Source organism: Talpa occidentalis, unplaced genomic scaffold (genome assembly GCF_014898055.3).
Source record: "Talpa occidentalis isolate TD23 unplaced genomic scaffold, MPIMG_talOcc4v2.1 talOcc4.15, whole genome shotgun sequence".
Lineage (NCBI taxonomy): Eukaryota > Metazoa > Chordata > Mammalia > Eulipotyphla > Talpidae > Talpa > Talpa occidentalis.
Window position 1 is genome coordinate 76,275,375 of NW_023601543.1, and position 25,969 is coordinate 76,301,343.

The 25,969-nt window shown below is 40.5% G+C and overlaps 2 protein-coding genes across 6 annotated transcripts in view; one reads left to right on the top strand and one right to left on the bottom strand.

Annotated features, from left to right (window-relative positions):
* Nucleotides 1-1,607: 1,607 nt before the first annotated feature.
* Nucleotides 1,608-25,836, bottom strand: CUNHXorf58 (chromosome unknown CXorf58 homolog). 5 transcript variants are annotated; one of them, XM_037512603.2, is made up of 9 exons: nt 25,706-25,826; nt 22,537-22,672; nt 21,058-21,157; nt 18,392-18,486; nt 17,566-17,677; nt 11,138-11,269; nt 4,737-4,966; nt 2,423-2,594; nt 1,608-1,899 (listed from the first exon to the last, which is right to left on the bottom strand). In XM_037512603.2, exons 1-9 carry the CDS (start codon nt 25,797-25,799, stop codon nt 1,759-1,761), a joined length of 1,212 nt encoding a protein of 403 aa, XP_037368500.1. In that variant the 5' UTR covers nt 25,800-25,826; the 3' UTR covers nt 1,608-1,758. The 5 variants fall into 5 exon arrangements, with proteins under 5 accessions (XP_037368500.1, XP_054551786.1, XP_054551787.1 ...); XM_054695811.1 differs by lacking the exon at nt 25,706-25,826 and adding an exon at nt 25,128-25,180; XM_054695812.1 differs by lacking the exon at nt 25,706-25,826 and adding an exon at nt 24,500-24,557.
* APOO (apolipoprotein O) overlaps nt 25,415-25,969 on the top strand; it is a 51,556-nt gene continuing 51,001 nt past the window's right edge. The window contains exon 1 of the mRNA XM_037512606.2: nt 25,415-25,644. Within this exon, the coding sequence (XP_037368503.1) occupies nt 25,636-25,644 (9 nt within the window). The 5' untranslated portion in view covers nt 25,415-25,635. The remainder of the gene's footprint in view (nt 25,645-25,969) is intronic.

The window sequence follows — 25,969 nt, forward strand, 5'->3', positions numbered from 1 at the left end:
GAATTATGTATAATTCCACTTTTAAAAGGATTTTCTGTGATGTGGTTACAATTGTTTAATGTGAGTTACAAGAACCTATAGAAAACATGATCTCTGTCTGCCAGCTGAGGCTGGTTATGCTTTACTATCCGTTACCCTTTTCTTTTATAACAATAGAATTTTAGGTGGGTACATAACCGCTCCAAACAAGAGAACGTCCCAGCTTCCCTTGTAACTAGGTATTACAATGGGACAAAGTCATAGCTAATGAAATATGAGAAGTGCATGCTCTTAAACATAGTCTGTCCTTCCTTTGTCTTTTTCCTTCATCTTGCTACCTGAAATCTTCCTTAGCTTTGTTATTGCATGTACTATGGGTAGACTGAATATAATATGCATTTGATTGCAACTTAATGAATGAGAATATGTGACTCATGAGAACAAAAACATGTTTTTCTATTCAACCAGTGTCCAGTACAAGCTCTGAAAACAAGAGGATTATCCATTCTATTTTTGGATATCAAATAAGGATGTATTAACATTAAAGAGTGCACACTTATAAATATATTCTAGTGGGAATCGTACACATTTACTGCAATTTTCTTTATCATTTAAGAGAATATTTTAGCTGAGGATGAGATCCATTTATAATCTGCTTTGCCTGAATAAAATCAGCACCCAACCTCCACATTTTTAAATGTTAAGCAAAATCAAAAATTGTATTTTTAAAGTTCAATAAATATAGGCTTGTCTCCGGTAAGGTTTGATCTAATCCAATAGATTAGATCACAAAAGTATCAATAATTTGAAATGCATCAGGAATTAGAGTTCATCAATTCTAAAGGAAACTGATAAATTCCACTGGAAAAAATCTTTATACTTGAAAAAAATACAAGGTATAATATTAAGGCAGCTGCAACATTCCGTCCCAGGTGCTTAGATGCTCAATAGATTAGGGGGATGCTATGTGATGCTACTGTAGCAACAAACTCATTAGCATTATTATTATAATTCAGAATAGGTCAATCACAGGCTGTTCTGTAAAAACAAGATGCTGCTAAAAGAAAAAAACCCTAGAGGCTGACTCAAGAGCAGCCCTTTATTCCGTGAATTCTAATATTTATGCTAAGTACGGCATGTTCAGATAGTTCTTTTAAATGAAGGAAAATCAAAATTGAATAAAGTTCCAGGAACTAATTTTCTCATCATTTCTTGACTAAAATTCAGATAGCTAGTTCCAGGGCATCTAGTTGAGTAATTTTTTCAGATTAAAATTCTGTCAGTAAAAAAATATTTGTACCTATGTAATACCGAAAACTTGCTACCCATTTGGTTAAAAGAGCACACCAATTGGCCTCCATGGTGACGCAGGGGTTAAAGTCTCAGTGCTATCAAGGTATCACCAACCACTGTGGCCTGAGTTCCACTCCCAGCCAGGGATCTACCCACATGGGTAGACCTCTTCTGTCTCACAGCAAACCTTTCCTGTCTCCCCTGCTGCTCCCCTTAGCAGTGGATTTCAGTACATCTGCCTGTTCTGCTCCCCACACTGTCTCCGGTGAATCCTCTCACCCCCACACCGTGGGCCTATACCCCTGTTCTTGTATGCCTAAATAAATAAAATAAATCTTTTTTTTTAAAAGAGTACACCGAGGGCTTGCTTGTATTTTGCTTTTCTTTAATACACATACTCAACATTTATAGACGGACAAGCAGATTGTTAAGTAACTTTGCTTTCTGTCTATTAGCTGTGTATTAATATCATTAATCACTAATGCTCTAAGGCCAGGAAAGTGGCTCGTCTTCTTTATCCATTTCATCTTCTGAACCCAGTTCATTAATTTTCACACTGTCAAGAGACGGAGTGGAGAAGACGACCTTCCGTTGTTTTTTTGTCTTTGGTATGTTCCTTTGTTGTTCCTACGCAGAATTACAAATAAGAATGGAAAATGTTTTACATTTGGTGTTTGCTACTTTTTGTTTTTTATATTTGACTGTTTTGTACTTAGCCACATTTCAAAAAAAATGTAGAGCAGATTTTAAAAAAATTACAAAGTAATATATGAACACATGTTCATTGTAAATATTCCCACAATACAGGAGTCTATGGAAGTAGACTGTGCACATTAGGACTTTTGATAAATTTAGACAGAAATAACTTCCATTTTGAGAAAAGCCGCGCTAGAGATGTGCTGAATCACACTGTTAACATACAGAGATAATAGTTTTTGTTGTTGGGTTTCTTTGCCAACTCATGCTGGTATTTATCAGAATAGCTACTCATATTGTTTAAGAAATGCGCATGACCAGGAGGAATGCAGCTTTATACTATGCGAGATATATACCAAAGCATTCAGCTTTGAACTTGTAGATTAGTAAAATTGTACTCATGGAAGTAGAATTACTTGTCCAAAACAATGAATTCAGTACAAGTTAAACTTACATTCCCTGAAGGAGCATTTTTTCCTTTAGCCATGTTATAGACCTTTTTGATTTTTTCCCTTCTCATTTCAGCTTGCTTGGTTGGACTGCCCAGTTGCTTAATTTCTTGAATTTCTTCTTGGGAACAACGCAAAGTTTTGACTCGTGAAAGAGATGAAGACTGCCTAAAAGGACTTATATTATAGACAGGAAAAATGGCATAAAATAAAATTTAAATGTAAAGCAAGTTCCAAATGTTATTACCGCATCCTCTGCAAATATATAATTGCCCTCAATAGTAGGAGCAATATTGCATGGAAATTTTTTTTAGGCCAGTTATTATTTCTGCTTGAGTTACATTGCAGAGTTCTTTGTCTGCCGCTTATAAAGGTATATAGCTGACACTGAAGAGGTCATCAAGATGATGATGAAAATTATAAAACATGATATCAATTTAAAATCAGCCTTTTCCATAAAATATTGTGAATACTTGAATCTTTTTAAAAAATACTATGCATTAATACAAAAAGAATTAAATTTTATAATGTTTGGGGGAAAAAAACCTGTTTTTAACAGTGTTGGGGTCAGACACAGTTGGTGCCATGCCGAGTCCCCTTGGCACATAGGCCCAACTTCCAACTACCAGCATTGGCCTCACCAGGCCTGAGAGCTTTCTTTGCAAACAAGAGCCCACGTTCAGGGAAAGTGCCCAAGAATGAATACCTCCCCTCCTAAGCAACTCTTAACCGATGACTGATGGGCGCTGGTGTATAAATATCCCAACTCCCTGGCCCCCTGCAGGATAACACTGAGTTGCATGTGTTATACTGACTTTGGCATTCCCAGGATGGATTAAGCTCCAGTTACCCACAGTGGTAACTTGCTTGCTAATACACATTGTTTTGGCTGTCCGCCCTTCCGTTTCACTTCTCTATCCTCTGTCATCGGCAGTTCCTGGGATCACCTCCCAAACAAACTACTCATACTCAAACCCTTCTCTCAGAATTTGTTTCTGGGTGATCCCAAATGAAGACTGAGTTCAAAGAAGTCTTTAAGAAAGTAATTCCCCCCCCATTTCAATTGATTTAGAATTTGGCTACTGATTTGGCTCTTTAAGTGACTCATTCTTGGATAATCAGTAGTATGAGTTCAAATAGCAGGGAGTGTAGGGTTATGTATGATGGCAGAGAAAATTACATCATTTTTTTGACCTTGGTGGTAATAGGGGTAAGTTCTATATTCGGTGCTTATATGGATGAGTTAGAGAAAATCTATTTCGTGATGACAAACTGTTCTCTACACCAGACCATCTGTCTAGCAAATGTATAGCTTTGATCGTAAAATAAATGGGCTAAATTATGATATTGGATCAGCACCACTCATCTTTACTCCTGAAAAAAAACTCAGCTTGTTTGTCTGACAGTGTCTTCTTTATGTACAAAACAAGTATTTTTCATTTCAAATATGACTGTGTGAAAATAGACTAGCTATAGGTCCTCTTAGTCTTATTATCTTTTTCACTTTCTTTAATAAAAAGAAAGTTTAGTTTGTAAATGAGACGGTCTAAGTGAGATTTGGAACAGGAAAGAAAAAAGAATAGAATTGCAGCAGTCATATTCTGTCCATCTTGTTTCACATCATCATACAGCGTATTTTGCTACGACATGCGTTTCTATACTGTGAACCAGCTCACTTGCTATTGGTTAAAAGGGAATAATGTCACTGTAATTTATTTGCAATTTATCCACACCCGGGGGAGCCAGCATAGCAAGAGTAGAATTACAATCTTCAGCTCCATGGGGCATGGATAACAGGAGCCCTTTTGGCTTGTTTATTTAAACAAAACAGCCCTTGCACCTACAGCCCTCTCCCCAGAGAGGCATCCCCATTTCACAGTCCACCTCTACTGCCCTTCACCCCACTTTTCTCGTTGAGTGGTTCTTGGTTCTTGGCAGGTCGCGCTGCCTCATATGTCCTCTTAAGAGGCGTCTGCAGTGGCTCAGGGCGCCACTTTCCTCTTTACCATGTCACTGCCCACTACCTGTTCTCATTCAACTGTCACCAGCATTTCTACTGCACTGCTGTATATTTTGTATATTTGCTATGACTTCCAGCTACCCCGAACTGCCTTTCTGGTGGTATAAGCTGTCTCCCCAGGTGCCACTTGTCCTTTCAGTTAGTGCTCTGTTGACAAAATTGCATAAGCTTTGAGCAATCTTCCCCAACTCTCGTTTTCCCACATGTCCTATTATTATCTTTAGTGAGCTATGCAGCAGATTGTGAACATTTTCAGAAACACCCCTAGCCTTGCAACCCCAGTGAAGAATCATTTTTACCTAACTTCAGAAACAATCCGGAGCTGGTGCTGACGCATCTCTTCTGTTTTTGGTCTCCGTGATAGATACTTTATTACTTTTTGTAGACGGGCTGAGATTATTCCAGACTGCACAAAATCAACTATGTCATACATTAACATGGTCCTGGGAATGTTTTCAAGGTTTAATCTCCGCCAATAATTATTTCTACCACCAGAAGATGCGGGGATCTCATCGAGAAGGCTGGAATACTAGATGGAAAAAAACAATTATGAATGTTTGGTCTTGAAGTTTCTAGACCCATTTCCCAAGGTTCCACTCATGGGTCACCCCTCATTCAAAAGGTATTCCTTAAGCCTATCTCTGAACTTTTTGTTTTTAAAGATTTATTTATTTTTATGCATACAAGAACTGGGGTACAGTCTGGAGGTGCAGAGGGTGAGAGGATTCACCAGAGACAGAGCGGGGAACAGAACAGGCAGACTGACTGAAATACACTGCTGAGGGGAGCCACGGGCGAGAAAGGAGAGGTCTGCTGCGCCGGGTGGGTTGCTCCCTGGCCGGCCGGGGATGGAACTTGTGCTGCAGTGGCTGCGGACAGCTTCATAGTGCTGTGCTTAACGCCTTGCACCACCAGGGAAGCCCCATCTCTGAACTTTATTGGCACCTCTCTTCTATGAATTTCATCACCGACGATCAATGTTTTAGCTCCCTCTGTGTACATTTTAGCTCCTTTATGGAAGGCAGGGTCATTGTCACACAGTATTATTTTCATAGTACCACGCTCCCTAAACATTTATTTAATGCATAAACTTTTTTTGCATTATTCAAATCCAGGCTTGTCTTTAGCTCTTCCTGATGTCAAATATTATTAATGCACAAATATTTTAATGGCCAATATAACTCAGAAAAATTAAACTCAGGATAGCCTAAAAATTGATAATAGCTATGTGATATGCATATGTGGTAGTACTGGTTCATAACATGCTTTGGTTGAGAGGACATTTGTATAATCTGTTTTCAAAAATATGTGTCTTTTTAATGACATACTTTCATATCAGGCACTTCAGCAAAAAACAATTATAATGATTTCAAAATGTAATCCCTGGATTCAATATATATTCTTTATAATTACACTTAATTAATATTTAGAAATGTACATAGATACTAAGTCATCCAACAAAATAAGTAAAATAAGTTTATAAACTACAAATCTTAGGAATGGGGAACATGCATGTTCAGTTAAGTCACTTTGAAATGTTCCTTGGAAGCAGCTGGATGTGGTTTTATTGCAGGATATACAAACTTTTTATTTTATTTTATTTTTTTTAAAAGGATTTTACTTTTTTTTTATTTATTTATTTATTTATTTTTTATTTTTTTTTTTATTTATTTATACAAGCACTGGGTACAGTCAGAAGCGCGGGAGGGTGAGAGAATTCACCAGAGCCAGAGCGGGGAGCAGAGCAGGCAGAAGGAACCAAGTACACTGCTGAGGGGAGCAGCGGGCGGCAGGAGAGGTCTGCGCGCCATGTGGGACCCTCCTCTGGTGGCCGGGGAGCAGCCGGGGATCGAACCGGTGCTGCCGAGGCCGCGGGCAGTTTCGCAACCCAGCGCTCAACCGCTGCGCCACCCAGGAGGCCCATATACAAACTTTTTTAGACACAAAAAGTTCCTCTCTGGTGCTAAGTGGTGGATTTCACTATTTTAATTTAAAATATGTGTAGAAATCTCGCTTTTTATTTATAAGATCAAATTGTGAATTAAAAAATGCAAGTAATAATACAAGAACTGTGGTAGACATAATCAATTTTATATCTTTAATAGATATAATCAATTCAACTTTATTTATTTGTTTATTTAAGATTTATTTTTATTTATTTATTTATACAAGCACTGGGTACAGTCAGAAGTGCAGGAGGGTGAGAGAATTCACCAGAGCCAGAGCGGGGAGCAGAACAGGCAGAAGGACCAAAGTACACTGCTGAGGGGAGCAGTGGGCGGCAGGAGAGGTCTGCGCGCCATGTGGGACCCTCCTCCCGTAGCCGGGGAGCAGCCGGGGATCGAACCGGCGCCATAGAGTCTGCGGGAAGCTTCGCAACCCAGCGCTCAACCGCTGCACCACCGGGGAGGCCCATCAATTCAACTTTATAAATGTTCGTTTAAGAGATAGGAATAGGACAACAGAAGCTAAGATACTAGGAAATGGAATAACCGCTAGGTATTAGAGTATACCATCTCCATATACAAACTCTCACTCCCACACACACATGCGCAGTCCTCCCTTTGTACCATTTAGGCATGCATGAATTTCCATTATCACCATTTAATTGAATAATCCCAGTCCTCCAACATCATACTTCAAATTTCAGTTACCATAGTAATAACTAAGTAATTGCATAACGTATAAACTCTGTTGCTAGCTCCTTAGTGCACAGATCACTACCTAAATCACAGATATGCTTGGGGATTAGTGACAAAAATGTCACTTTTTCCAGTGTGGCAGTGATTAGTCATTGTGAACTGTTATTTAGCTCACACACAGACAGCAAAGTATGTAGTGGTGTTGCCTCTGTCTCCTGATTATAGCCCCCTGTGACATTTTTTGAAAAATTGATAATCAAAAAAGGGAATAGATCAACAAAGAAAAAGTGGTAATGTTGGAAATGAAATTCAAATCAGATGTAAATGTAGTTCTAGAAGGAATAGGTGACTGGATAAACTGACAGGGTCATCATTCAAGAGACTGAAGATGGGGCCTCCCCGGTGGCGCAGTGGTTGAGTGCTGGGTTGCGAAGCTGCCCGCAGCCTCTGCAGCACCGGTTCCATCCCCGGCTGCTCCCCGGCCACTGGAGGAGGGTCCCGCATGGCGCGCAGACCTCTCCTGCCGCCTGCTGCTCCCCTCAGCAGTGTACTTTGGTCCTTCTGCCCGCTCTGCTCCCCGCTTTGGCTCGGTGAATTCTCTCACCCTCCTGCATGTCTAACTGTACCCAGTGCTTGTATAAATAAATAAACAAATAAATAAATAAATAAAACTGTACCCAGTGCTTGTATAAATAATAAATAAATCTTTAAAAAAAAAAAAAAAAGACTGAAGATAGGTACCTGGAGGAACATGGCGAAGATGAATTTATCAACATAAATTAGAAAAGTGGCTGTGACAAAAAGGATAAAGCTGTCCCAGATGGACATTTCACATTAAAGGAAATGTGAGTTATTTTACAACCTTTAAAGTGCAAAGCATAAAATGTTGGTGGGTGATCCAAACTTAGACAAGAGTATGACAATTGACCAAGGCATGGAGAAGATATGTATTGTAAGTCACATGAGAACAAGAAGACCAGTACTGTTCAAACTACTCTTGATAAGTTGCTTTTTCTACAGCTTTATTGAGATTCATCTGCAATTCACTCATTTGAAGTGAACAATTCATTGGTTTTTAGTATATTCACTACTATGTTTTTGACAAAGAAAGTTTCAATGTTCCTAATGGTTTAAATTATAATGCACTAAATAAATGTTTTGCTTTTTTTCATATTCTTATACATTTATATCATACAGTAAGGGAGTTCTTAACATTTTGAGAAAAAATTTTAAAGGTCATGGAACGATCACGATTTCCATTGACTGTTAAGTTTGTTTTGTACGGTTTCAGCTTGCATAGTTAGTTTCATGGCCCTGAACTGCTGTGCAGTGAAGACTGCCTTCATATTTTATCTCCTGAGAGAGCAACAGTAAAATGGTAAAACATCTCAAACTGTCAATGATTTGCTCTGCACTCAGCTGCATGATCTTGGGCAAGTTATTTTTTTAATTGTATTTCTAAAATTGAGGTAAAATTAGTTTACAACACTGCATATGATTCAGAGGTACAGGTTCACATCTCTTCAGATGCATGTTCCCACACCACACCCACCACCATGGAGGACATCCATAGTCCTCCACCATTGTCCATTTGGGAAGCTTGGGCGAGTTTTAAAAAATCTCATTTCACACCATTTATCTCATTGTTAAAAGGAGTCTCAATTTACAGATTTGAAAACTAAAGGAAATAATATGCCCAAAAGAACTAAGACATCAATTAGATCTCAATTTGACAAAGAATTTAAAAGAGTCTTATGTCTATATAGTTTCCATAAATGTCAGTAATAATTGTATCTCTCCCAGTATGTCTATGAGGGGACCCCGCTCTACGTCTCCAACCCTTGGCATAGTCGTTATCTGCAATATGTGACCTATGTCTTTAGTAAAGCTAGTTGGCATCCCCAAGCTCTACTTAATTCCTTGTCAAATTCCCTAATCATCTAGGTTAAGGCGCCAAATGAAAAAAACATAATTGGGAATCTCTAAGGCACTGCATTACTTTCATGCTTCCCATTGAAGCAATTGCGTGAATAGTGAAGGCCATATATTAGAAGCGAGTATTCTGGGATCCCTTGTGTCTTTAAAATCATAAAATGGGGGTAATAATGATCTTATCTCTTAGAACTTCCAAGAGAATAAAAGGAATTGGTATTATGTTGGCATTTGCTTTTACTATTCAGGTATCTAGTTTAAGTTCCCTGATTGAGCATTGCTGTCCATTCAGTTATGCAAACCTGAAACCTAGGCGCCACGCTGGACACCTTCCCTTAGCTCAACAACCCCAGCCCTTCATCCTGGTCTGTTACCAAGGTCCACAGCTTTTATTCTCTAATTATCTCTTTCATCTCCAGCCTCACAGCCCTACACCAAGATACCACCATCTTTCCTAAAACACTCCAGGAACCTCCAAATTAGGAGAAAGATTTTGCTTTCCTCTAATCTACTTTCTACACAGTCAGATGGATATTTTCACTCATTAGATTAGATCACCTCATTGCTTAAAACAATGTTCCAGTTTCTCCTTGTACACAAAATCAAAATCAAACAAACGTTACTATGGTATAAAGCCCCTCACGATGATTCCTTACCAGCCTCTCAGGCTGACTGCTTACCACACCCTTCCTGCTCTCTCTTCTCCAGCCCTACAGACCTGCTTTTAGGCCCTGGAGCTTGTCCTGCCACAGAGCCTTGGCTTGGGGGATGCTACCTACTGAGTCCCACTCTGAGACTAACACACTGACTCCCTGTCCCGCAACCATTTCACATTTCTCCCTTGCTCGTGGGCCCCTGGTTGTTTGAGATATAGGGCAGCAACATGCCCTGGGAACCAGGGTTGTTTTAAGAAAATCATGGGAAACCATCCCCTTTCCCTTGATTAGTAACTGGTTTAGGGGGAGCATATCTGACCAATGGAATCTGCTGGGAATCTTTTGGGGACTTCTGGGAAAGATTTTATTTTCTTGGGATAGTAAGATTCTAGGAGTCCACTTCCTCCTGCCATTGAATGTGGTTGAGAATGTAATAGACATCTTGTTACCATGTGAAAGAAGCTGTGGAGAGGCTGACCCAGAACTCTGACGCCCTTGGGCAGCTGCATTAGCTAGCCCTGCATCCATCTACCTAGGGACTTCCTGCTTAAGCTCTTGTGTATGGGAATATTCTGCTACTTGTGGCAGAAAACATCCAAACGGTAGTAGAACTCTTCCTTATTCCATCACATCCCTGTTATGCCCTCTCTTAGTTGAGATAAAGTTCACATAATATATAACACACCATTTTAAGGTGTATAATTCAGTGGTTTTCTAGTTAATTCACACTACATAGCACCACTATGTAATTCTAAAACATTTCTATCAGCCCAAAAGAAGTCCCACATCCCTTAACTATCACTTCCTAGAAAGAAAAAGTGACATATTATACGATTCCATTAATTTGAAATGTCCAGAATAGGCAAATTCAGAGATAAAGAAAGCAAGTTAGTGGTTGACAGGGGCTGGAGTGATAAAGGAGTGTGGGGCGATGATGGCTTAATGTGATGGTTCCTTCTGGTGTGACAAGAAATATTTCTGGAATGACACAGTGGTGATTTTTAATATCTCTGAAACATTGTGCAATTTAGTTTAATGCCATGGAATTGTACACTCTAAAGTGGTTAAAATGGCAAAATTGCTATTATGTATTTTTAAAGATTTATTTATTTATGCATACAAGAGCTGGGGTACAGGGCAGAGGTGTGGGGGGTGAGAGGACTCACCAGAGACAGAGTGGGGAACAGAACAGGCAGACTGACTGAAATACACTGCTGAGGGGAACAGCGGGCAAGTCAGGAGAGGTCTGCTGAGCCATGTGGGTTTCTCCCTGGCCAGCCGGGGATCGAACTCGTGCTAAACAGGCTGTGATTGCTTCATAATGCGGTGCTTAACCTCTTGTGCCTCCAGGGAGGCCCTCTATTAGGTATATTTTGCCACACAAAAAAGCATGATTCTTTCTTCTTGGAGGGATAAATTCAGGAAAACTTTTGTTTCTTTGTTTTCAATGCCTAAATCTTAATTCCTTACCTGCATGTAATCTCGAACGGTGATAACATCTATTTCCTCAGATATTTTAAACCTCTGGTTAAGATGTTCATCTTTCATAATTTGGTTGTAAAATTTCTTTTTCCCTACCAATCTATAAATATCAGATGCTGCCTATAAAGAGAGGAAGAAACAGACCTTCAAAATAGTATAATAGCGATAATTATCAGCATTAACTTTACATATTTTTTGTGACAAATACATCAAATATTGTCCCTTTCTCCTAGCAGCTTGCCAGTCAATAGAAAGACTGTTATTTACCAGAAAAGATTATAGAGGGATTTTTAAACCACTTAAGATTTGTTTCCATAATCACATCTACACAGTCTTAAAATGCAACTAGATGAGTAGCTACAGTGCTCTGAGGATCAGTTTTTTAAAAATCTGTTTTCCTTCCTCAAAAAACATTTTTCCCTTAAAAGACAAAACAAACCAGTAACCTCATTTGTGTTGTCAATGCAGAAAACCCCTATCTGGTTATTAAGTAGGTTGCCCTAGAAACTGTAACTCTTCACTGTGTTAGTTAGCACACAGCCCTCCAATGGAAATATGTACTCTTTTTTTATTGTTAAAAACCTGCTTTATTGGTTTAATATTTCTTGTTGTATTATTTTTCATTGAGGCAACAATGTTTCACACCATTGCTCGTGATTTGGGGGCAGAGGGTCACACCACACTCACCACCAACAGAGGCACAGTCCATGGGGCCATCTTTGTTACCCTCTCCCTCCCTCTCTGGCAGCTTCAATATATATACACAATGGAATAGTGCTCAGCTACAAGAAAAAATGAAATCTGCAATAACATGGATGGAATTGGAGGGGATTATGCAAAACAACATAAATCCGAAAGAAAAAGACAAATACCTGATTTCACTCACATGTGAAATGTGGAGAAGCAAAACAAAGGAACAGTCAAAATTAAACTAAAGCAAACCCTAGAAATCTATAGAAACATGTACTTTTTGCATTGCTTAAGACCTTCCTCTCTTTCACACTTCACTCTCGGTAGCTAGAGAGTAGAGGATGGTTTTTTCTCTCCTAAATGGCAATATTTTTTTAAAAAGATTTATTTATTTATACATACAACAACTGGCCAGAGGTGCAGGAGGGGGAGAGAGGATTCACCAGAGACAGAGTGGGGAGCAGAACAGGCAGACTGACTGAAACACACTGCTGAGGGGAGCAGCGGGCGAGGGATCGAATTCGTGCTGAAGAGGCTGCGGACAGCTTCATAGGGTGCGTCTTAACCCCTGTGCCACCAAGGAGGCCCCGTAAATGGCAATATTTTGTACTTAAGCACCTGAGAGGGCAGAGAATCACAGAAAATACAGAGGTTCAAATCCTCTGGTTCTGTTCACACCATGCTCTTCCACCTATACCTATCTGTGTGCTAAGAGCTATGTACAGACTATGAGTAGGGGTGCAAGTACTCCCCACCCTCCTTCTCACCCCCCCATCATTTGCACTGACTCCTGTAACATATATTTATATTACAGATCTGTGGACTTGGCCACAAAGGGTAGGCTGGTGCGAAGAGTGGCTGGTGTAGATAAAGATTCAATTCTCTTTTGCGTCCATATCCAAATGTATCTCAGAATGTGGTATTTGTGAAAATATGGGTACTCCATGTTAAAATGCTGAGATGAGGCCATAGTAGAGTGGTTGAGTCAGGATCAAAACTCAGAATCCCTGTTCTTTTTAGTTAACACACAATACGTCTGTGTATTACGTGAATCTTGAAGCATTTCATCACAATTCTCACTTTCATTATCCATAATATTCCTTTTAAATTTCTTTCTTTAACTTCCAAGCTTAGACCACAACATGTATGGAAAATGAAAGAAAATGTCTACAGGATTACAATTTTACTCTTCATGCATTAAATTGAAGGGACAGAAACCGTTTACTAAAAATGTGACGGAGCCTGCCATTAGGCAGATAGTTTTTTGTTTTCCATTTCATTAGTTTCTTTATACACTATGCACCTAAATAAAAAGGCAGTATTGGCACATTATCTCCATTACGCTTCCTTGCAGTTAATTTCCTGTGGTTTTTAATTAACCAGCCGCTCAGTGACACTAAAGGTAAAACTAAGTAGTTGTATACTGAACAGGTCTGAAAAGCATATAATTTCTGCTTTGAGAATTTCTTTAGATATAACACATTTTACTTTAGCTCAAGTTACTTAGAAAAGGTATTTCCTGTCAGTTCCTCCCCACTCTACTCCACTCAGCCACCACCAGCAACCTCTCCCAGCCGAGTTTCCTTATTTGTACAGTGCCTCAGCTGTGTGGCTCAGCTGTGTCAGGCCCGTCCCAGTCTTGCAGCCAAAAAAACCCCATGCCTGGCAGGAGAGGACAGGCTCGCTGCCCATTTGTGACAGGGGTTTGAAAAAAGTTTGCTCTCCAATGGCCAAGATGTTCTTTCTCAGACATCTGCCGTTTAAGGCCAGATTCAGGCAAGTCCTGGAGAGGAAGGGATGGGAAAGAAGAGGCCAGCCCCAAGAGAAAGGGAAAGGCAAAAACTAGGCAAGGATTCCAGGAGAGCAGCCAATCAGGCTGGGATTCAAGAGGCAGGTTCCATTCTTAGTGGGTGACTCAAAGGGTCAGAGGGGGCCCTCTCTGAATCCGATACCTCCCCTGACACCAGGCATCACCGTGGCCCAGAAGCCCCCACAAATCCTGCAGCTACTTGCTGGCCTACATTCCTACTTGGGCTGGTCGAGTTACTCTTATATCTCAAGTCACTTCCCCACCCGGCTGGAAATTCTCACTCATGAAGGTAGTAATAACTGGTATCCCTGTCATGGGAACAGCGCCTCTGGGTTTGGAAGAGTTCAATTAGGTACAGGCTCAGAATTAATAAAAGCACTGTAACTGCTGGTGTGGTTTCAACCTCCAAATGTGCACAGTACAGCAGAAATGCAGAGAAGTGTTCAAGTCTCAGTTCCGCTCCTGACAGCCCTCTCCAAGTTCCAGCTTCCTCATAGGCAAAATGGGAATCACATGTCCCTCCTCACAGTGGAGGGGTGTACAGGAATGGCAGCGTTTAGTAGGCTTCCTGACGCAGGAGTGGATGAGAGTGGTTAGGGTTCTGGAGCCAGACTCACAGACTCAGCTCCTTCACGTTCTAGTTGGGAGACCTCACCTCACGCAAGTTACTAAGTCTTTTGTAAACAGAGCTAATGACAGAATCTACATTCTAGAGTTTAAAAGAGTTAAATGCATGCAAAATATGTAACATCCCACTTGATGGTGCTCAATAAGGGCGGCTATGATAATAATGTTTTTCCTTTTTACATCAATGTCCAAGCCTCAAAAAGAACAGGGATCTTCAACTTAGAGTAACAGTTGCTGGACGGACGTTAACGTTTAAGAATATCAATTACCAAGAGGTGTTCAGACCATGGTCATGAAGGAAAACCTCTAAGACATCCTTGTCAAATAAATATTATGCCCAGGATCACCTGGGGGTCTTGAAAAAATGCAGATGCTGAATCAGTGGGTGGAAGCTGAGAGTCTGCATTTCTAATAAGCTCTGTGGGTCGGCCGACCACACTTTGAGTAGCAGGGTTTTAAAATATTCTAAATATAGTTCTTGGAATAACTATAGTGACAACCCTCTGTAAGTAAGTATAGCTCTGAAAATAGATCATTGAAGTAGGTAACTGAAACAAGATCTCTTTTTGTACACATGGCTATCCAATTGTTCTAGCACCATCTGAACTGTCTTGGCACCTTATCAATGCATGGGTCTATTTCTGAACTCTATTCTACCCCATGGGTCTACAGGTCTAGGTTGACACCATCACCACACTGCTGGGATGGCTGCAGATTTTTAATTCTTGAAGTCGGATCGTGCAAATCTTCTAACTTTATTCTTCAAATTGTTTAGGCTATTCTACATCCTTTCACTTTGTGTGTGTGAAGGGAATACATAAGAAATGAAGAAAATGATAAGGAAATGAATCAGAAATGGAAATAAGAACGAGGGAAAAGATGGAACAGCAACAGCAACAGTCTGTGACGCTACCCTCCTTTATCAGTGAACTTAGATTAAACATCCGAATGGACAAAAACTGACTCATTTTTTGCATATTAAGTAAATTTAGGAGAGATGGTGCCATTTGAAAAAGATACAATTTCTTGGAGTTGAGTAAACTTATGTGAGAAAAATTCCACTTCTGCAAGTTTCCTATCAACCATGAATCCAAGTGTTATCAGAGTTTGTTTTCAAGTTGCACTAAAGGGAAAGAGGACTCCTAAACTGTTCACTGATCACTTAAATCCATTATAATGTTTAGTGAAAAACTCAAGCTGAATAGTATGACCACATTTTTATAATAAGAATAAACACAATATTAAAATATATTTGTGTATATATTTTCATGGGAGAAATGAAGGATACACAACAAATTATAACAATGATCAGGAGAATGAAAGTTGCAGTATAGAGGAGAAAGACATCCAGGCATATTTTTCTTTTTTTCCTCTTCAAAATCTCTAGGCTGGGCCTCCCTGGTGGTGCAAGGGGTTAAGACACAGCCTATGAAGCTGTCTGCAGCCTCTGCAGCACGAGTTCGATCCCCAGGGGGAGTTACCCACATGGCACAGCAGACCTCTCCTGTCCCGCTCGCTGCTCCCCTCAGCAGTGTATTTCAGTCAGTCTGCCTGTTCTGTTCCCCACTCTGTCTCTGGTGAATCCTCTCACCACCTCCCCCCCACCTCTGGCCTGTACCCCAGCTCTTGTATGCATAAATAAATAAATCTTTTTTAAAAATAAAATCTCTAGGCTAGTTTCATTTTCCCAACAGTTACTTTGTAATTTAAATAAAAATTTATCTTACTATAGAGCATTTTAATGAGTTTGAATAAGCACACAGTACTTTCCGGTCAAGGCTTCTAAGATTCTCATTTGCTTCAGCCTAGGGACAGTAGGGGCCAGCAGCAGTGGACCCGGGAGAATTTCAGTTCCTGGAAAAGCCTCATTATATAACCTCAGTAAAGAAACAACTGATGATTTTTTACAGGGATAATTATAAGCTTATTCTGTAGATAAATATGGCATGAATTTATGCCTTGATTGTAGGGTAAATATCTACTTTCACATTTGAAGTAAAATTATTTTATAAGTGAACAAATATTAATGCTTCTGAAACACCCTATTCCATATGAAAGAACACAGTTCATTTGAAGCATTCCTGGAACTGAGTTAAATATTCTCTGCTATGGCCTGAGAACACCCTGAAAAGCAGTCTGTTTTCCTTTTCCAATATTCATTAGCGAATCGATGGTGCACATGCCGAATCTGATCAGCAACTGCCAGGCTGTGTGGTCTTCTATGCTGAACACAGGCCATTAGAGATGATTTTAAGTAGGCTGTGCTTTCTGTGTAAAATGTTTCCAGAAGGCTACAGAAAAATAACCTTTGATGGATGGTTTATAAAAGGTGAAATATGAAAATATACACGTTTTTAAAAACTCAACTATAGTCATTTTCAGAGTAAAAGCAGTGAGCTATGCATGGACTGCAGTAGTGGCAGCAGCACCCACAAGCTGGTTAGAAAAGCAAACAGCTCTGGCCCTCTTCAAATCTCCTGAGCCAGAAACTGCATTTTTAACAAAATCCTCAGGTGCTTCCTATGCTATAGACACAATTATGGAGAATATTCATGAAACATGAAAGCATGAGAACACATGTAAAAAAAGAACAAATATTTTAAAGGTTCATCTTCCATAGTCTAGCACACCATTCAAAAATCTGCTACCAGAATCAAAGAAACTATAATAAAATATGAAAACAAGTAAAATTATATAAACCAATGTTCAGTAACATTTATTGAAAAGCAAGAAAAAAACAAAACAAATAAAATTGCATCAAACATTCTGCATAATTTAAAAGTCCTGGTCAATAGGCCACTTTCACCCATCATTTATAAAGCAAAATTTAATTTTTTATCATATATTTTTTGTTGTATTGAGGTAATGTTTATTTAGGATTCAGAGGCACAGGACCACACCTCTTCAGATGTGTGACCACATCATGCCCACCACCAAGGTACCCATGGTTCTCCACCATAGTCCATTGTCCCCCGGCACCCCAGTTTACTCCCCTCCCACACCCTATCCCTCTGATAGCCTCAATTCTCAGTCAAATTGTAGGTATAAACCAAAATTTTAATACAAAGAAAAGTGACGGGCATTTTCTAGGGCTTTACATAAGGCATTCATATCAATATTTTTTTAGCTAATAAACAAAGATATTTTGAAACATGATGCTAAAAAAAATACCACCTGCCTGCTAGGCTGTTTAATGGTGAAATAAGGCTGTGCGCTGTGACTGCAATTCAGAAACTACATAGATGTTAAGAAGCTAAATTAACATAAAATATACATCATGAAACATCACCTCAATTGATGACTTCAATAAATTTTTTCCACTGAAATACTTGTAACCACGGCCTTCGGTATGAAGAAAAATTTTAAACACAATGTAAGGTGGAAATTTTTCGCCACTAAATCTGAAATAAATACCAAAAAATTAGCCATTTGGCACCAGGTTTGGGGGTCACTTATTCTTCCCACTGGTACTTAATGTGGTTCACATAGTTCCCCATATGTGGGGTAAAGGCTGTGCCTGGCAAGAGAGCACTGAGAATGAAAGGGGTCACAGAGGACAAAAGACGCACACTTAGGTGTGCGGGCTCACAACTGTTCTCATACCTTAGTCAGACTGGACATGTCACAGAGATGAGGGACACTCTCAAGGCAACTTTTGGCTCAAGAGTCATGCCTCAGTTTCTTCATATAATAAATGTAAATAGGGGCCTCCCTGGTGGAGCAGGGGTTCAAGTCTCAGCGCTATCAAGATATCACCAGCCACTGTGGCCTGAGTTCGATCCCCAGCCAGAGAGCTGACCCAGATGGTGCAGCAGACCTCTCCTGTCTCGCCTTATGCTCCCCTCAACAGTGGATTTCAATAGATCTGCCTGCTGTGCTCCCTACTCTGTCTCTCGTGAATCCTCTCACCACTGCACCCCACCCCCTGGCCTACAGCTCTTGTATGCACAAATAAATAAAAATAAATCTTCAAAAATAAATAAATGTCAATAAGAGACACAACATTTACTTTGTATTTACATCCTAAGAAGTAATGAGGAATTAAAAAACTAAATTTGAAGATTTCTTCATATTAACTAAGCATTTCTTGAAATAAACCAGCATAGAAATATTACCTGAATCGAATTTTGTGTTTCATGCTAGGATCTTTAATAAGCTCAGCCTCCGAGGGGCTTACTTTCTTCAGAATTTCATGTGTTGCATAAAATTCCTGAAATAGATGATAAAGCTATCAATGAAAAGTGGCATTCTACCCAGCAGCAATTTGCTGAAAATAACAAGACACAGCATGGAGTTCTGGTTACATCATGTGCATAGCCTCAAGGGAGTTATTTCATATTTTTCCCTGCAAGTTTAGGTATGTGCCCCTCCTTGAGATCCTAAGCACTGTTCTTCACTCATGACAACACTTTTCACAATGTATTGTGACTACATACAAACTCATCTGTATCTCTTAGTGAACTGTAACTGCATGAAGGTAGGGGTAGTATCTTCCTTCTTTACTTCTATATAACTTAGATCTAGTACAGTGCCTGGAATACAGTAGATGCTTAACAAATATTTCATATTAAATAAATCACTGTAAAATGAGATGGTTGTAAATATAAGCTACTAGTTCTTTTTTTTTTTTTTTTAAGATTTATTTATACAAGCACTGGGTACAGTCAGAAGCGCGGGAGGGCGAGAGAATTCACCAGAGCCAGAGCTGGGAACAGCATAGGCAGACTGATGAAATACACTGCTGAGGGGAGGGAGCAGAGGGCGTGGCAGAAGAGGTCTGCACGCCACGTAGGACCCTCGCCTGGTGAGGCGGGGATCGAACCAGTGCTGTGGAGGCTGTGGGCAGCTTCGCAACCCAGCGCTCAACCGCTGCGCCACCGGGGAGGCCCTAAGCTACTAGTTCTTAATCATGTTTTACAAACCACATAATACATTAGGTGACTTATACACACAGCCTCATTTAATCCTTCCAACTCAGTATTATTATTAGAATATTATCATTCCCATTTTACAAACAAGCTGCTGAGGTTCTGGGAGTGTCAGTAACTTACCCAAAGGCATACAGTTAGTAAGTGGGGAAACCAGGATTCAAACTTACATTTGTTTGACTCTAAAGCCTCCACTCTTACCTATGATGCAGCCTGAACTTAATGCCTCTAGCAGTTACATAAAACTATGCACTAACGGACTTTTAAAATGACAAAGCAGGGCCTCCCTGGTGGCGCAAGGTGTTAAGCACCGCATAACCCCTTTCTAGGGGTTATGTCCATTGATAGATGGATACACTAGTTAACCTTCCAGCTGTTGATATGATTCAGCAATAGGAAAACAGCTAGAATATCTCATTAATGAAAAAGACAAGGGCAGAATGGTATGAATGATATGGTCCTATTTGAGTTAAAAACAAAACACAAAGCAGATACAATTGCTCCCACACCCCAGAATGATAACTCTGGCAACCCTGGCAGAGTAGTAAACCTGCTATAGATGGTACCGAGTATTCTCCTAGTAAAATCATCCATGATTATAATTAGTCTATAATTAGTAATAGTCACATTAAGGGAATTTTACCTGTTCTGAAAAATCATGAAGTCTAAGCAGTGTGTCCACTTCTTCGCCATCTGACCCCTAGACCCATTTTTGATATTAGTAAAAACAGAATGCTTCAGAGAAAATCCATCCAGGTAAACTTGTGCCATTTCAGGTCCTTTATTATCTTCACACATGAAACTTGTATTTAATTATCAGTTTTTTTAATTAACGAATAAATAATAATTATTAATTATCAGTGTTTTTCTAATTTTACTCTTTTAGTAACAGAAAGGACATTCTTTTTAAAAAACTGTTATCCTAATGCTACAAGTTATTACTTTACATTAATAATGCTTTGTCATTTTATTTATTTGTTTTTTTTGGTAACTGCTTGTTTTTTTTTTTATTAAGATTTATTTATTTTTGCATGCAAGAGCTGGGGTACAGGCCAGAGATGCGGGGGTGAGAGGATTCATCAGAGACAGAGTGGGGGACAGAACAGGCAGATTGACTGAAATTCACTGCTGAGGGGAGCAGCGGACGAGTCAGGAGAGGTCTGCTGCGCCATATGGGTTGCTCCCTGGGATCGAACTCTTTCGTGCTGCCAAGGCTGCGGAGTGCTTCATAGTGCGGTGCTTAATCCCTTGCACCACCAGGGAGGCCCTGCCTTGTCATTTTGAAAGTCTTTTAGTGCACACTTTTATGTAACTGTTAGAGGCATTTAGTTTAAGCAGCATCATAGGTAAGAGTGGAGGCTTTAGAGTCAAACAAATGTAAGTTTGAATACTGGTTTCCCCACTTACTAACTGTATGCCTTTGGATAAGTTACCAACACTCCCATATACGGTTTACTTTCTTTGCTACTATAAACAATACTACAATGAAATTGTACATATATTACAGAATGGATTCCTAGAAGTGAAATTGATGGAAGTGGAAGGTAAGGGCACTTTTAATAAAGATATTTTTATTGTTGGAAGATCATTCTCTCACATCTTTAAATAAGAAACTGAATTTTTTAAAAAAAACCATCATATTGTCAAAAAAGAAATAATAGCACCCATAATTAAAAATAAATCTAGAAATATTAATTTAGGGCTAACTCAAGAAGCCATGCCAGAACCCCATGTTATAGAAAGAATTTAAATAGAAGAGATAAAAAGGTTATATATTTTATCTTTCATTAACAGAATTTTTAGCTTAATAAGCATTACATTTGTCAGAGAAAACAAAAACAAAAAATACATACCGCTGCACAGACTGTATGCTTTAGAAGCTGAAATATCACTTTGTCCGAATAACATAACCAAGCTTTCTGTATTATTTTAGCTGCTCTATCTCTAGCAGGTCTGAAAGGAAAAAAAAAAGAGGTTATGACTTGTGATGTACTTTTCACTCCTAAAATCTTGAGGAACTCTGAACTTGTACTACCTCTTCCTGTACGCCCTCAGCCCCCATCCAAAAACTGACTTAACGAGGAACATTTGGATGTGGTAATTGGAACTGGTCATTTGCAGAATCTAGTCAGAATAAGGATTTGAAGTACTTGAGAAGATTTCCCTAGAGATTAAAACCACATTCTGCCTAAAAACTTCATCATTAAAAGGCATATATATTATAAATAAAATGTGTGAGGAGAAACACTTACTCTTCACAAATATCCATGACTGAAAATGATTGTTATAGTTACTTCCTAAAAAGTAGCCCAACCACTTCAAGTGTTCTGATAATAGAATGTGGAATAGTTGAAGTAACAGTAGGCCTAAATTCTCTTCTCAAAGCAGATGACTATGGCCTAAAAATGAAACTCCTTTCTCTGATCTTTGCTTGAACTAGGCTCATCAATCACAGCCAAGCTAGAGAATAATTCTACTTTTGATCATGTCTCAGTATTGGCACAGTGTTGGGGTCTCCCTCTCCAAGACCACCCCACTCCATCACTACCCCTCACAGGGCTACAGGCAAAGAGAACTACTTCTGTATAATGTCACCATTGGCTGGCAAAATGCAGACTATGAGATGTAGCGTAGAAAAGACCTGTAGTATGGAAACAAACCTTTGACTCCTAGCTGATGGCATTTATCAGCTGTTTAACCCTCAGCAAATCACTTGCCCACTTCACCCAGTTGCTGCTTCTTCACTTAAAAAATGTATTAAGACTGCTTCACAGGGCCTCCCCGGTGGCGCAGCGGTTGAGCGCTGGGTTGCGAAGCTGCGCGCGGCCTCTGCGGCGCCGGTTCGATCCCCGGCTGCTCCCCGGCCACCAGAGGAGGGTCCCACATGGCGCGCAGACCTCTCCTGCCGCCCGCTGCTCCCCTCAGCAGTGTACTTCGGTCCTTCTGCCTGCTCTGCTCCCCGCTCTGGCTCTGGTGAATTCTCTCGCCCTCCCGCGCTTCTGACTGTACCCAGTGCATGTATAAACAAAACAAACAAACAAACCAGCAAACAAATAAATAAAGCATGCCTCTATAAAAAAAAAAAAAAAAAAAAAAAAAAAAAAAAAAAAGACTGCTTCACAAAGTTGTGTCAGGATCAAAGAGATATGTGTTAACATGCTTTGTAAATTATGAAATACCATAATTATAATAATTATTATTCAATTCAAAAGTCATTTTAAAACACACAAAAAACCCTCTCATTTACAAAAGAAGTGTTTGCTGTCAGCTGGGTAAATAGATGGAAAATACCAGTTGTGGATAATGATACAAGGCGCAAGATGGTTACTTACTGTTTATCAGGATTTGAATTGACAGAGCTTGATGAGTCTACTTTATGTTCGCTTACTAAACGCAGAGTATCTGATTCTGGAATACTAGAAGGGGATGTCTTTGCGATGGGGTTCATTTTACTTACAGTGAAGTACCCTGAAAGTACATAAATTAAGCATTTGAAGTCATAATCTGTATTATTACACTATTATTTCACTGTTTGGACAAGACTTCAGTGCCATATGATTATTGCATTTATTCCAGAACCCCTTAAAAAGGGGGGCAAGGTGGATCTCTCAATGTTGCTTACAGTTTACATCCTTTGTGTACTAAAAATATTATGAGGTATATGGGAAAGACAAGTTGATCATCCACATCCTTGTAACTAGTCCCCTGTCTCCAGTCTCTTCTCCTCCTATTCATCCTCCACATTGCAATGGGAGTTAATTTTTTAGAGCAGTAATCTAACTTCATCATTCCCCAACTGAAAAAAATCTTTCAGGACACCTCATTTTCTTCAAGTTGAAGTCCAGACTCCTTAGAATGGCATTCAAGTTTTTTCACCTTCTAGTTCTACTCTCTCTTTCAAATCTCAAAATACCAACTCTCACCAGCATTCCTCTATATTTTGTGAGGACAAGAACTTCTTGCCAAAGTCAACGATTTACAACTCTGTGCCTCTGACCATGCCCTTTCCTCTACCTGGAATGACCTCCTTACCACCAGCCAACATCAATTCATCTTTCAAAACCCAGCTAATTGATACCTCTTCTCTGAAGTCTTCCACTTTCTCTTTTTTTTAAAATAGAACTGAGCACTCCTGTCTCCAACGGGTCATCATACTGTGTATGTTTTTCTTTTATAGTACTTCTCATATTGCTTTGTAATTTGTTTTCTGGCTGTCACCCCAACAAGCTCCTTGAGGGCAGGAGACGTCTTATTAATCATGGAAGAGCCAAGCAGGGTAGAAGTCTTTTACCTGCATGTCTGAAAACTTTCCAATCCAGTTTTATCATGGAACGGCTGTGATACTTTGGATAAGTCCCTTAACCTTTCAGTAGCTCACTTCCTCCTTGGTAACATGAGGAGGTATGTATGAAATGATCTTATTCCATCTCTAATTTTCCATCCTTTGAAGAATTATTCTAATTTGGATGCAGTTTCCAAATTCTTAGTCACTATTTAGTCTCTTCTACTAAACCAGGGACTCTCTACTTTTTCTTTTGGGGCCATATACCCTTGTGAACAGACCCCTTCAAAGAATTATGTTTTATTAACGTGTACAAAATATTTAGTATTACAAAGAACTAAAGTTATACTTGAATCATCAAAATCTTTTCAAAACCAAACATTCTAGAAAAGACTTATCATTAAATGAGAGTTGTAATAACTACTGTACTTTTGAAGTAATAATGAACAGAAGTCATATTTCAAGAAACCTGCCATGACTGTAATGTAATAGGAAAGTATCTGTGCTTTGTATTGATGACCAAGTCACAGTTACTGCTGTTACCAATGTGGTTTGTTGCATATGGTATAAATGAAAGAAAAGTTCAAGTTCAGTTAGAGGTTAGTAAATATAAAGTGGTAGTTTCTTTCCCCATCCAAGTTTACATAGGCCCTGAATTAAGAACTCCTGCCTCCGCTTACCGTTATACTTCATAAATGTATACACACACAGATATATATGTATATGTATATATATGACATTCTTTTACTAATGCAGAACCTTCAGTCTACTCAATATTTCTCCTTAGGGATGGGGATGGGATGGGGTTGGGGAAGAATATACAACTCTCTTGAGAAAGAGAAAAGTAGCCTTTAACATCTGGGAGCAGGCCTGGCCTTCACAGCTGGGCTTTGGAATTATCCTGCTTCTTTAAGACACCCAATCCAAAAGAAAGTCCTGCTTCCTTGAACTCCCCCGAAAATTACCCAACTGAAGCCTGACTTCTATAATAAATCTTCCTAACAACCACTTACTGAGATGCCCCACAGTTCTTCACAGCAAGGAGAAATAAACTCAACTTCTTCCACTACAGAGGAGTTCCTAGTGATCTTTCACTGGAGGGCAGTGACACACCACCGCACAAGTCCCCCAAATGGGATTTATGCCATCTACTGGGTTAGGTCGTAAAATGCATAACGAATTAGGAAACAATGGCTTAGGCGGGGAGCGAACAGGCCCTAAAGGCCAGATACCTGGGTTTGGATCCTGGCTTCCTACTTTCCTTCTGTGTGACCTTGTACACATTATGTCTCTGTGCCTCAGTTTCCTTATCTATTAGATTGGGAATAATAATCGTGCTCAGCTACTTGGTGTTTGGAAAGATTAGGTGGACCTGCAGAAGGTGTTTAGATCGTAGCTGGGGACAGAGTAAACGCTGTGTTAGAGCTTGTTGTTCTTGTTAATCAAATAATTATTGTTGTTACAATTTATTTCTATCAGTATTAAGGGACATTACATCCTCAAGTGAGGCTACACACTAATGTATATTAAAGAGGGGGGGAAGTCTGGGGACAGCCCGGGCCTTTCGAGACTAAAGGACGTGGCCAATGAGTTTAAATGCAAAGCTCAGAACCGTGCAGCCCGAGATTAAAATGAGAAGACCTTTTGTGAGGTAATTCTAGGCTCCCGACACCCGCGGCTTCCGGCCGCGAGGCGATCGACGCCTCCGGAGGCCGGTCGAGCGCCCCCGCCCGGCGGCCTCGGAGCACAGGATTCCCAGCCTCCCGCCGCCCAATCACGGCGGCGAAGGCGGGTTCCCAGCGCCGGCGGCGCCGCGCTCGGCTCCTCCCTCCCCGCGCCGCAAGGGCCGCCCACATTGAGCTGGCGCTTTCCCGCCGCCTAGCAACCGCCGGAGGGGCGCCACCGGGGAGGCGGGGCTTGCGCTTGCTCGCCGCCCCCGGCGCGACGCCCTGCGGCTCTGCCACGCTGCTTCCAGCCCAATTTTCCGAATTAAGACCTCGCGGGATCGAACTGACTATACCGCGGGCTTCCGCACCGCGCTCCGCTTGCGGTGAGGAATCAGGACCCAACCGGGCCGCCGTAGCCGCCTCTTCGTAGTGGGCGGGCCCAAGGCCGGGGTGACCCCGCCGGAGCCGCCGCTGCCAGCGACATGTTCAAGGTGAGAGCGTGGAGCCGGGTCACAGCTGTCACCATCCCCTCCCGGCCGCCCGGAGCCCTACCCTTGGTCCCATCGGCATCTTTGGGGGCCTGGCCCGGATCGCCACGGGGTTTTCCCCTCCTCCGGGCATGGTGCTTCTTGGTCGCGCGCTTCATTCACTCGTCGGCTCTGAGCGAGCTGCATCTGGGCGGAGGCGTGACACCCGGGGCTAGGTGGGTGGGGCCTTTGTGTCGTGCTCTCGTGAATGAAACACTTTGAAAAGTTAAAGGACCCCCAAGTATCTACCCCCTATATCCCCGCTAGTACCCTCTTGGGTTCGTAGGCA